Source organism: Plectropomus leopardus, chromosome 21 (assembly GCF_008729295.1).
Source record: "Plectropomus leopardus isolate mb chromosome 21, YSFRI_Pleo_2.0, whole genome shotgun sequence".
Classification (NCBI taxonomy): Eukaryota; Metazoa; Chordata; class Actinopteri; order Perciformes; family Serranidae; genus Plectropomus; species Plectropomus leopardus.
In genome coordinates this window covers 12,658,036-12,671,757 of record NC_056483.1, presented here as the reverse complement: position 1 = coordinate 12,671,757, position 13,722 = coordinate 12,658,036, and the positions used below count along the sequence as shown (strand labels likewise).

Genomic DNA, 13,722 nt, shown 5'->3' with positions numbered 1-13,722 from the left:
AGTCCAAAAAACCTCTGCAATCAAACCTGTAAGTTGGAATTATTTTTAAGCAGAGGACAGTCTGAAGGTGTATGTTTGGCCTTTAATCCTCCTTTGAAAAAGCTGTCACACTAAAAAGTCTCGCCTCAATTCATGAAACATAACATTCACCAACTCCCTGTGCTTATATCAGGTTAGCATGCATATCCTTTATCTTGGCTATTTGTGCATCTGTGTTTCTATGTGATTGCTCAACAGGGCTGAGGTTATAATTGCACCCTTACAATTTAATTAGCTCTCTACCTCAGGACAGTACAAGGAGCACTGTAGTATTGTTCCTCAGCAAGTGACTAGAAAGCAGGGCATGACGTATGCAAAAATGTAATTTTTAGGTATAAATATGGCGTGTACACACACACACACACACACACACACACATATATATATATATTCGCATTGAAAGTAAAGGAGGAGGAGAGACGAGGGGTAATTGGAAATAAATGTGCAGTTTTGAATCTAGGACAGTCTGGAACAAGCACTTTTCCACTTTTCTCTCCCAGTGTGGTCCAGTGTTACTCTTACGTCAATAAAACTTTGTTCACACTTGACAGTGCATCTCTTCTCACTGCTGAAGGTTAGCGATTTTTCCACCTCTCCGTCTCTCACATCTGCCTGTCTCAAAGTGGAGTAGTCTCTCCGGTTTGCAGATGTCATCTCGTCTCCATCTCTGCCTCCATCTCTCTTTTTATTCCTTCCTTTCTTCTCACTTCCTTTGAGCACCCTTACAGTTGCCTATAGTGTACATTAGATTGCACGGCATTGCGTGTCTGTGTGGCCCCGCAGAGTCCTCTTATTCCCCACACATGCACACGTCTATACTCTCACACACAAGTTCATAAGTTTGTTTACAGTGTGTTTTGCCTTTGAGCAGGGTGTGAGGTTGAGCGAGGGGAGGGAGGAGGAGACTTTTTTCATGTCCTAGTTTCTTTGCAGCGGGGACTATTGGATGTTGCGCTGTGTCCTTCTTAGTTTTGGCTCGGCCCAGCTTGTCAGGAGAGCAAGGATTAATTCTCTCAGGCTGTGTGTGGTTCTTGTGCGGATCGATAGATCCAGTCGCTGCCTATTTGAGAGGGAGGGCACCACGCTGTTTGTTTTGGCGATGGGAGGGCAGTCCCTGTGAAGTAGCATTAACAATACGCAGAGCACACTGGAGAAGCCTCAGGCCACAGCTGGAGCAAGCAAAGTGGGCGAAGTGCTGCAGGCACTAAGTGTTTGCATTTGGATACCTGCATTGGTGTGTGCATGTATGAGAGGGTTGATTTTAAAGCACTCTGTGGCTGTTAGAGAAGAGCAGCAGCCCAGTCTCCTGGGCTACAGAGAGCTTGATAAAGACTACGGGTCACAGTGGCAGTGGGGGGACTGTCCGTGCCACTGCCTGCTCAGAATCGATAAAGAGCGGGAGCCTCGACGGGCCTGTCAACGCTCACGCCAGCTTGATGCTGGGGTGAGGCGGCCTGTGCACTGCCAAGGTCAGCCGTAGTTATGAAGAGGTCGAGGATTTGGGCTAGGTAAACACACTGTCCTCTCCCTGAGAATACAAAGCAGGCGCACCACGCTAACTGTCAGTGAAAAGAGCACGCTGACAAAACAGCAAGGCCAGGTTGGAGGACAGAGAGAAGAGAGCGAGACAGAAAGGGAGAGAAGGTTAATGGGAAAGATAGACAGAAAGGAAAAGCAGGATAAAGAGAAGCTGAGAGCATAATAGATGAGATAGTGATAAAACAAAAAGATAAATCAGGAGATAACTGGTTGAGTGGTTAAGACTCGGGATCCAGATGTGATTCTGCTGTCTGTTTCAGCAACTCAAAAAAGCTCTCCCCTTTTTTCCTCTAAAGACAAAGAGACTGAGACTGAGGAGCAGAATGATGCAAAGCAGAACCAGCATAGACACAGAATTAAGGCTTTAAGCCATTATCTGAAAAAGTAGATAATAGTCCAGTTTGTTGAATGAGTGAATCATCAGAGAAGTGCCTGGACACTGACTATAATTTCATTGGAGGTGATTATGATTCACTCAAACACATGAGTTCACTCTTTTCATTCAAAAAGGCCAGAAGCTTTCTCTCTCGCCCTGCGCTCATTCTGCTCAATTCCACGGCGCTGATTAATGCATGCAGTAATTATAGTTTAATAGAAACGACGGTTTCATATTTCATTAGGAATCCTCTATTCGACTCATTCCAGATGAGTGTACACAGATTAGTCAGCTGATGCTGTTTGATGAGGGGGAGCGTTCACATGTTGACAGGACACACTCAGCTCGCACTGAATCCATCTTTAGAGAGTGACAAGAGGCCTGTGAAGAATTAGATGATAAATTACATCTGTGCGGCTGACACCATCACCGTGGTATCTGTCTGTCTGTCTGTCTGTCTATGAACTGGATTTCTCTACTGTATCTTCTGCTCCATTCAAATTAAATCAGTAATTTTTAGTTAATTCAGTCACTTGAGAAAGTAACAGTACACGAATAAGACCATCACTGCCTTCTGAATTGCACTTCTTTTTACTTTCAGTATATTCTGCAGCCGCCCTCACAAAGTACATACTGTCGCACTGAATGTGCATATATTGCGATATACTACTTCATCAAAACATTGTGCCTTGACCTTTGATCCTCTTGGTCACCCATCTCAGTCCATAGCACATAGTTTGAATTAAAAAACATGTGATTTAAAAATTATCACTTAACTTTACCTTGGAGATACAATAAAACATCACTTGCAGAGCTTGCCAGAGACATCAGAGGTCGACCGTGAGCTCTGCTGTTGTTACTTTGCAATATATGAGGCCTACTTTAACCTTTAAGTTATAACTGCACACATATTATTTTTTTTCTTATTGAAGGATTTATTATAATCTTCAGTTAGTTGGAAATGTCAACAAGCTGTCATCAGTTTGTTGCTCAGTCGATGTGACGCGTCTTTAGCCGCACACAGGATTAAAGGTTAAATTGCCATAAAAGCATGCTTTAGTTTGCGCACTGCAAAATGCAACTAAATGCAGTAGGACATCCTAGAATTTTTGGAATGCTGCATTTGACATACTATGTTATGGAACATGCTTAATCTGTCGCCTGGCATACTAATAATATTGGAGTATGGGTATTGGTATGAGTGTACAGTCATGTCAGTGCGTCTGTGCGGCTGTACTTAGGCATCGTGGCCAGTGCTGGGAGGGGTACTTTTGAAATGTAAGAGGATACAGATTTACAGATTATTAGTTACCCTTTTAAAAATGTAATAAGTAATATTACTATTTAAACAGGGTTCCCATGGTCATGACAAATTCATACACATACGTTTCTCCATTTTCTCCATGTGTTCCATCTCTCCCTAGTAGGGCAGAAAAAAATGGTCCATGAAAATGTACGGGGACCCTGTTTTAATTACTCATCAAAGTAATGTGACTTTTTACATTTGATTCCTTTGTGATTCCTTTAAAAAAAAAAAAAAAAAGTTTTGAAATGGGCAATAAAGTTAAAAAGTCCTTAAAACACAGGTCAATAAGTGTTCAAATTCAAATTTGTGACAACAGCTTTACTTCTGCCTTGTCTGGAAATATGACAAAGGAAGGCGTTCCTGCACACCAAAAAGATCTAAAACAACAGAATTAATGATACCCTACATATCGGGTGTCAACTGAAAAGGATATATTTAGATGTAACCCATTTATATATATATTTCTTTGTGTTTCCATTAGCCTAGAATATCAGTATAAATTTAGGTATAATTTATTAAACAAGCAGAACTTAAGACTCACAGCGTGTACGAGCCTCTGCACTGTATTGCACATGCTGTTCCACCAGTTGATTTTTCATCAAATCTGCTGAATCGCTTTATAGCACTAAATTACTTAGCAACACAAAACATGTGGTGGGCTCTGCTCTTTTAGTACAAATCAAGTTCAAGCTTTTAAAGTATCTCAAAAAGCTTTGGAGTAACTGCTATGAAGAGCTGCTGTTGACTCTCTGCCCTCTTCTTGCTCTTCAAAACAAACATACACAGTAATGGGAGAAAGGGAGGAAAAGTATCATCCACTTTTGCACAAAAAAGCAGAGTATTATAGGAAATGTCTCAAAGCTGAGAAAGACTAACAATAGTATAGGCGTGACAAACAATGGAAGTTGTTTTGACAATGGTCTCATTTTTTTATGTTGTTCTCACACTATTCATATCAGGAGAGGTGCTTCGTCTTGGGAGGATCTCGGGCCACACGGTGAACGGCGGCTGGTCGTCCTGGAGCTCCTGGTCCCAGTGCAGCAGAGACTGCAGCCGGGGAATCCGCAGCCGGAAGAGGACATGTAGTAACCCAGAGCCCCGATATGGAGGTCAGACCTGCCTGGGGCCAGCACAGGAGTATCAAGAGTGTAACATCACCCCTTGTCCAGGTAAGAAATGCACACATTTATTCATACCTTTTTTTTGCAAAGACATAAAATGTATACAATCACCAAACAGAGGGCACATTGTGATAAGAACATTAACAAGAGCAGAAGTCAATTACAAAGCCACCTCTCTTTTTCACTCACACAGTGAGATAAATACACACTACACCACACCACAGTTAAGCTATGTTTTGCCGTGATTAATAGATAAAGAATTACGGTGACAAAATGACTTCAAATCATCAGGAACCACAAAAGAAATCAGTTGCAGATAAGAGGTGTGACGAGGCCCCAATTTACACCAGGAATCAAAGAGACAATCCCTGTGGTGCTCCAGTATGTAATTACATTGCTGGGTAATTATGCTGCCAGCTATGGGAGGCCTTATTCTGTTGTGAAAAGCCCTGAGACAATGCATTTTCAACACTCCTCTAACGGAAAACTGAGAGAGGAAGCTTTCTAATTAAAAGAATACTCTGTCTGACAAGGAAAGTAAGCTGTCTAAATGGAAATCCAGTGCTTAGTTTGGCATAAAGCGCACCTGGTATCCAGCACGGGCGCCAAGCAGACAAGCAGGAATGTTGTCTCAGATGATTATTAATCAAGCCCCCTGGAGTAGGACTTTAGGTATCTCGCTAAAAGCCTGGATCTGCCCGTCATCCCCAGCATCCGCGATCTGTCTTCATAACTGCTGTAACCAAGCAAAAGAGGCAAGCGAATGCATGGCCATCGATACTATTTTTTTTTACAGCCTGTTAATTCATTCAGCGAAAGTGCATGCCATTCAGCTCGCAACAGCTTGAGCGCAGTCGCTAACAGGGTAAGCTGTTATCAGCTGCGAGCTCAGATGAAGACTTTGGATCTAAGAGCATCAGATCTGCTTTGTTCAGAAAGGCTCTGCCTGTATAGTTGCTGCTAATGTTCCCCTTGAGTAAAATGTCGAGTGAATGCACTTTGATTTTCCAGCCCTGCGTCACTATGCTAATACATATAGTACACCTATTCTGGGCTGTTGACTGTAATAAGACCAAAGCTACAGTATGTTGATGAACAACTCCGCACTCATGTCCCCCAAAGGAGCCGACTTAACCCAGTCTGAGTAGTAATGAATACTAATGCATACTCAATTAGCACCCCTCTGAAAGTGAGATATTATTTTGAGGCAGGCAGACCGGGCTGGCAGACCAATTGTAATCCTCCTATGGCTAATCCTGCGGAGAAGAAGGAGAGAGAAGGTGTTTTGCCTACCATCCATCTGGTTTGGAAACAAATGAATCTGTGTTTTTCTTGCGTCTGCGCCCGAGATGAGATGATTCGTCATCGAGGGCCAGGAATCGACTTACGTGTCGCTTTGTGATAGAGAAATTTCACAGAGATGACAAAAAGCATCGGCAACTTCAATTACCCTACACTCTGCTGCCAGCCATCATCAGGTCTTTAAAAGTGATTCTCAAGTGGTTCCGAAAAGGTAATATCTCTCTGCCACAATGAAGTAAGGATTTACGCAGATGATTGGCAAAGTGTATTTCCCTCTGTTGTGATTCATGGCCAAAGATTTTCCCCATTTTATTGCTCTTTTCTCTCCCCTCTTTTAATTTTCAATCTTCTCTCCCTCTTTTCATCTATTTATGTCTTCTTTGTGTGCGGATGCTGTCATGAATTTTCACGTGTTTGCCGCTTGGCACCACATGAAGGGAAGAACAACAGCGGCGGATTGTGATGCTTCATTTATCTTTATTAATCAGAGGAGAGAATGTCGGGTTTGGTGGGGGTCAGGCGTTTGCTGTAACAGCTGGATGAAGCACACTTCCTGTCACTTCAAAACACACACACACACATCTCCAAATGGCCTCATATTTCTGTGTCACGCATGGCTGTTTGAAATGGCTTGGAATGACTTCCAATCACTCGATGTTCAGAGGAAATTGTCTTTTCAAATGACCTGGAACCTAAATCCTAGAAAACACAAAAACACACAATTTAAGGGGTATTCTCCAAGAAACCAAGTAACTGGGATATTTATTGAGCAGTTTCTGCTGTCCTACATCAATTTCAGTGGTCGACAAAGTTTGTATAAATATAATAATTCAGGTTTATTAATAATATGATCATAAAGGGTTTTTTAATTGCACTCATAGCACCTCAAAACCACTTAGAAAGTGCTTTTCTCATAAAAACTAATAAAACACACACACACAGGAAAATTAAAAGGAAAACAACACATACAACACAAATGAAAAATAGAAAAACAATGTTTGATTTTTAAAATCTAAAAGAGCAGTGCAAGTCCTAATTGCAATGTCAGGAGTAGCATACAGTGTAACTCACTGAGTAAACTGTACCCTAAGAATGAAAACAGACCTAAGAGAAATTTGAAAGAAACTATAGTAATTCGTCTTGATAAAATAAGTCTTCAAAAGTGATTTAAAAGAAGATAGTGATGTAGCAAGCCAGAGTTCCTAAATATGACACTGATGTCCTCGGTTTAGTGGACGGCAGCTGGTCATGCTGGTCTTCATGGTCCAAGTGCTCTGTGACGTGTGGAGGGGGACACTATATGAGGACACGCACCTGCAGCAACCCCCCGCCAGCTTACGGAGGGGACATCTGCCTGGGTCTGCACACAGAGGAGGCGCTGTGCAACACACAATCCTGCCCAGGTACACACACGCACACACACACACACACACACACACACACACACACACACACACACACACTCACTTCAGCGATAAGCAGCTTAAGGCTCTGACTTGACCACCAATCCATCAAAGGTTCATTGCTTATTTTCTTCAGTCTCTCTCGGCCCCTCAGAGGACACTCATGCATGACTAATATAAAGCTAAGGGCACACACGTATATGGACACACACTGGCCTGGCTATGACATGTGTACTGTCATTTCCTTTTCCAGAGAGCTGGTCCAGCTGGTCAGAGTGGTCCCACTGTGACTCCAACGGGGCCCAGATGCGCGTACGTCACTGTGATGTCCTGTTTCCCACTGGAAACCAGTGCACAGGAAACAACAGCGAGACTAGGCCATGCCCCCCTGACTCTAATTTTATACCAGGTGATCACTCACACACACACACACACACACACACACACACACACACACACACACACATATATACACAACTGCTTATGTGCACACTCCTCTCTGCAGGAATATCTTGGGTACTCATGCATGACTTAACAGCACACACAGTCATTCCGCACCACCCACCACCATATGCCCACAGCAGTAATTCAGTTAATTTCCAAGAATCCTATGATAATAAAATACGTTAGCGATCCCTCCGAGGGACTCGTCTCAGGTCGGAGGTCAGGTTCAGCGACAGGGCAGCAGTTTTGGGGATGGTTGGGATTAGTGTCTTGCTCAAGGACTCCAGAGAGCGGCAGGTGATTACACGGGGGCGTGAACCCGGGTGCTACACTTAAGGGCAGTCTCTCTTCTCATTCCAACAACCCTGCTGCTATATTAGTTTCATTATGAGCCTAGAAGTCTTGTCAGGCCATGCAAAAAGCACTTACACCAGCAGTTTTACTTTTTTATGTTGGAATGAAAGGTGGAAATGGCTCCTGTGTGCTATTTTCTGTGCCTGGTCATTTAAGCATTTGTATTTTTCTCTTTAATATTTTCTGGCATCTATGTACGTGATAATTTGCTACTTAATAACACAACCTTTCCCCCAATGAGAGTCATTTCAGTGTTAAGTAGACTCTCCTGCTGCTTTTCTGGTGTTTGTTTTAAATGCAAGTGCAGTTACCACCAGCGAACGCAAAACGTTCCCATAACATTCCTGGAAAATTCTAGGAACAAATCAATAACGTTAGTTTTATGTCAGGGAAACTTGCAGTTTTAACATCTAGGGAGCATTCAATAAATGTTACCAGACCCCCAAAGATGTTTCTAGAATGTTTAGAGAGCCTGTTTATGTGTATATATATATATATATATACTTTATTATTATATGAAAGTTATGTTCACATGTCACAGGTTGGGTGGCAATTACTCTATACATTGCACGAATACTGACAAGCACTTGAGTGCTCATGCCCATCCCTAGCAATAAGTGGTAAGATACTTTATTTTGTAGAACTACTAAGACAAGATAAAATAAGGTCATATTTATTGATTCCACCCACTGAAAATTTGAGTGTTTGCCAACCCTTGCCTGCACCACTTACTTTTGCTCTCAAGCTGTCCATTTTCACTAGAGACATTAAATCAGCACTAACTAATTAGATCAACATGTACTGTGTTTTTTAAAACGGACATTAGCTGCAGATTTCATGTCGATAAGGAAAATAAAACTCAGACACAGAGACAGGAATTATCCGCCGCATGTAAAGTACACCTTTTTGATTGCGGTGCACTTGAACGCTGTCTTTTTGATGTAACTATTTGATCTCTTTTTTAAGATATAATAAATCTCACAAGGAAAGGCTAAAATAAAAAAGACTTATGAAGCTAAGAGGGACAAAAGAAGACCCTCCCCTGCCCTGCACTCTCCAAAAAAGTCAGACTACCCTCCCTTTAGCAAAAATAAATATCTAAAACTAAATCTTAAGATCTTTTAATGCCAAGAATTGCTCTTACTACAGCTTGTGGCATGTGTTGTTACAGCTGCTAAGCTATCATAAGACAATCACTGGTCAGGGGAGGGGTTTAAAAACAGTCAAACAGTTAAATGAAAGTTCAGAAACTCCCTCTAAAACCTAAATACCCATACACGCACACACATACACATCTCACACACACCATTAGTACTGATAACTTCTTAGACTGGCATCTCCCTATTAACAGCCGGTAATGCGAGAAACATAGAGCATTGATCTGGTCTACACAGAGATCATTAAAACTCCACCCTTTAACAAAGGATGCACATGTTATAGATATTGGTTTACAGTGAAGACTGCTATAAAATGTTTGTATATTTCTGGAAATCGTTATATATTCATTGGTAGTCTTAAGCTACAGGAATCATTAATTATTAGATGAGAATAAACATTTGATTGAAACATAAATTTGTAATCTCTCTGTATTAATTAACAGGGGTGTAATAGTCATGAAAACCCTTCACAGGTCTTTGTAGAATTACACATTTGCCTTTATACCTTATCATCCATCCACTTTAATGGGAAAGGTAGTCCATTAAGGTTCATTAGATACGTCTTGTACTTCATTTCCTTTAATGAGAGCTGATACTTTTCATAAACCACTCCAGGTGCCACAGCCGCGATTAGCTTGTGGAGTTTTTACGATAATCTGTTCCATATTGAGCGCAGCTTTCATCTCCACGCTCACCTTCAAGGGTACAATTTGTCATGCTAACAGGGGCGTATGTGTATATGGTTTTTGGCCCTAATACTGCTGCCTTTTGCTGTTTCTTTTCCTTTGTCAGAAGTCTCGATTGCACGCTCCAGTCAGGAGGAGAGGCGCTGTGGAGGTAATTTATAATGTGTGTGTGTGTGTGTGCCTGTGTGTGTGCCTGTGTGTGTGTGTGTGTGTGTGTGTGTAAGAGAGAGAAGAGGGGATAACACCTAGTGTTGCACATGTACAGTTTGGCTATAAGATAGATTTCCAGTCCCGTTTAACATGTATAGATCCAGCTCTAAACACACCCAAGATATGTTTTTTTTAAAAAATTTTGGTAGTCTGATCACATCTGGTGGAGGTCAAAGATGCACTTGATCAATTTGACAAGTTCATCATCCATAAGGAGATGACAGTATATAACAACTCTGTGTATGTTGCGGTCTTATGTAAATAATTCTGTATGTAGTGCTGCTGATGGTGTAATTAACCTTATCTGTACTGTATAATAGTGGGTCTGAGAAACATGGTGTTTGACTAAAACAGTTTAATTTCTTAAGTTACAGTTTGACTTTGAGTGAATCAATAAAACAGGCACCCTGCACCCAGAGCAATAAGCTACATGAGGAGAAGCGAGGCTTCAGGGACCTTTAGTGCCCTGGGTTTTGCCTCTTACACAGGCTACAGGCTGCTCTCACTATCATTATTTAGCTTGTTGGAGGCTGTATGCAGTGAGAAGTTTTGTGGTGTGCAGACAGCGCTCAGGGCAAATAAACAAACAATTGCTTTCTCCTATATATGTTTTTCGAACACAAATAAAAGCCAATCGAGGAAAGCGTTCTGACCTGTGTTTCGTAAACTTATATTTTAGTTGATTTATGTCTCTATCGATGAAACATGATGTTCAGGAGATATAATGCATTAATAATAGAGAAACCATATGCAGCATATCCAGGGCTCCAGACTTATTTTTCCACTGCTAGCAATGGTGCTGCCAACTTTTTCAGTTGGTCCAGTGTGTAGGTATTAGGGGAGTATGTTGGCAGAAATGGAATAGAATATAAGACATACTTTTCTTTAGTGTAAAATCACCTGAAAATAAGAATCATTGTCATTTTGTTGCCTTGGAATGAGCTGTTTATTTCTACATAGGGAGTGGGCCCTCACCTGGAAATGGACACATTGCACCAACTTGTTTCTACAGAACGGACAAATCAAACACTAGCTTTAGATAGGGCCATTTGCATCTTTGCATCATCCACTATGGAAAGTAGCCCCTCCACAACAAGCAACAACAGAAAAACACTGATCATTCTGTGTGAAACTGCTTAATTCAGTGTTTTTACAAGTTCATCACCGTTCACTTTGTTTTTGAGAGGAGGAGACCTCTTTAGATGATTCGGCTCCCAGTAGTGGACACTGAAGGAATTCTAAGCGGGAGAAGGTTCAGCTGCTACTTACTTTTACTTTTTTTAAGGAAAAACAGATTAAATTCATATTTGACAGCTGAGGACAAATTTTTACTGTAATTCAAGTTTAAATTTAAATGTGTACAATCTTTGGATAAAAGCTGCATGTTAATGACGGGGAACAAAGAATACTTACACATCTTTCATTTGTGATATACAGAAGGCCTCACTAGCTCACAGTAAGGACAAAAAGCAAAGAGAAACATTTTTAATGTAGAACCCTGCATCATTACCATATGAATTGCAGCTTCAATTACCACTTTCACTTGTGTGAATTGACAGAGAATTACCTCCATTCTCCTTCTCCACCTCCCCTTTTTCTTCCTCCAGACTTCAACCTCTTCCACATGATCGCCGTGGGGCTCAGCAGCTCCATCCTTGGCTGCCTGGTTACCCTGCTGGTCTACTCGTATTGCCAGCGCTACCAGCAGCAGTCTCACGACGCCACTGTCATCCACCCCATTTCAGCTGCACCGCTCAACACCAGCATCACCAACCACATCAACAAACTGGACAAGTACGACTCGGTGGAAGCCATCAAGGTCAGTGGACAGATTTGCTCTGGGATTCACTACGTGTCACGCTTGACTGATGTCCAGATGTGTAGAGGCAAAGCAGTAGTTCGTAACATTTCCTTACTCTTTGACTTAATCAGCTGATGTCACACTCCCAGTCAGTGAGCAACGGTTTGCTTCTTCCTCCAGTGTCAGTTGTGATTAAATACACTTCTTACTGCATGACTCTCTCTGTCACACCACCTCCTGTCGTGCACTGACACTCTCTAGTCGTGTAACAGATAGGCAGTTGTGCGTACATCTTTTCTCCATGTGCCCTCTCCGCTGTGTGTCTCAGTGTGTGACTTTGTTCTGTGTCAGTGGTCATACACTGCTTTCTCATAACATACTAATGCAATTACTTATCGGTGCGTGGGTAGGTAATCAGAGAAGATGCTCTGCATCTGCGCATTTCCCTGCTTAGACAGGTCCTTTGTGTCATTATTGCATCCTAAATTGCAGACAGTCGGATGCAGCAGAGCCAGGGACAGAGATCAGCTACTCTGGTAGTACAAACAGCCTCTTATCCACTGATACATCAGGCCTTTAGTGCCAGACCGAGCTGGTGATTGGTGCTTGTCCATAGCTACTCTATGCCCCAGCTGGGCTTTTTTCAAGTATTCCCAGAGCTCTGTATTAAAGAGCATTTCAATCATTTTAACAGTTTGTTCATTTTTTACCCTTAAAAGGAGCCTAAGAAGTAATGAATCGGGTAATGAGGTTTTTATAACAATAAAAGAATTTGCCACAGAATATTCTTACAAATTACATTTGTTAGATAGTCTGGCACTAGTCAGCCATTTTAAGGCTCTGGCACTTATTGGTCTGCCTGCTGATTGGCAGCTATTGGATATGCAAGGCTTCTGTACATGACATGAATCATAGCTGTAGAGAAGCTAAGCTGCCCTTCTTTAGTTACTGTAGTTACTGTTGCAATACCTGTTAAGTTTGCATTGCATTGTAAGCATTGCAGATATGCAGTTTACAATAATGGTGGCAGAGTGAATTTTTGAAATTTGTAGCAATTTTTCGTAAATGATGGGTCTTTGATTTCAAACTAGCCTTCTTTTATTAGTTGTTAGTACTGTAGCTAGATTAATAAACTAACGTGTTGCTTGCCTCTCTGTTTCCAGCTGATTCACTTTAAAATAACTCTTCAGTGTGCACTTAACAGCTATATCACAGATGGGCACAAATACATCAAAAAGGGATCTTATTACAAATTACAAATACTTGCTCATCGAATGTATCTTATAGGCCTATGAGAAAATGTATTTAATTATCTGACTTAAGTTCTCAATATCACAGATTTGGATGGATTAGGTTGGGAATTCAGGGGCATATGCTGGTTGATTTTTGTTGGTCAAATGCTTCTGCTCTTCATTAATGGTACATTGTACAGCATAGTGTCTGGCATAGTTTTATGAGCCACCATTTTTAAATGTCTGGGGCGACTTAGTTAGGTTTTTGCAGGCTGCCTTTTGTCGCTCCAGTGAAGATTTTCTCTGACCAATCAGTGGTCTGCAGTGTTTTAACTCCACCCTCTAGTATCAACTTAGCGTGGAACCTTGACAAAAGGTGATACCAAGAAAAGAACCAGGTACTAGTGACAACTTTTGCGAATGGAAAACCAAAAATAAAGCGAGTCGAGTTGAGAAGAGTAGTGGAAATGCAGCAAAAGCAAGCATTGACTGGCTGAGTGAACAGCCAATTGAAATGCAACAGGGGGAACTGGATGATGAGGCTAAAGTATTGCATAGTTCTTTCTAATGACAATAAGATGGGGCATTTAGCCTGGCTACACAGTGGAGGTTCAAGTAACACTGCTGTAGGTAGTAAGATGAATAGCTGAGCATGCTAATGTTTGCAACTACTTTAGAGCAGAAGAACCATTTTCTCAAACCTTTCCTCTTGTCTTTGATTTTGAAAATGCTAGAAATACCTGAAATACTTC

The 13,722-nt window shown here is 41.5% G+C and overlaps 1 protein-coding gene across 4 annotated transcripts in view; it reads left to right on the top strand.

Moving 5' to 3' along the window:
* Positions 1–13,722, top strand: part of sema5a (sema domain, seven thrombospondin repeats (type 1 and type 1-like), transmembrane domain (TM) and short cytoplasmic domain, (semaphorin) 5A) — a 146,606-nt gene that overhangs the window by 129,130 nt on the left and 3,754 nt on the right. For all 4 annotated transcript variants that reach the window (XR_006107011.1, XM_042510744.1, XM_042510742.1 and 1 more), the window contains 5 exons: positions 4,220–4,429; positions 6,916–7,086; positions 7,340–7,495; positions 9,834–9,878; positions 11,545–11,756. Coding sequence is in view for 3 of the 4 variants with exons in the window: in XM_042510744.1 (XP_042366678.1) it covers positions 4,220–4,429; positions 6,916–7,086; positions 7,340–7,495; positions 9,834–9,878; positions 11,545–11,756 (794 nt within the window). In the remaining variant the exon portion in view is untranslated. The remainder of the gene's footprint in view (positions 1–4,219; positions 4,430–6,915; positions 7,087–7,339; positions 7,496–9,833; positions 9,879–11,544; positions 11,757–13,722) is intronic.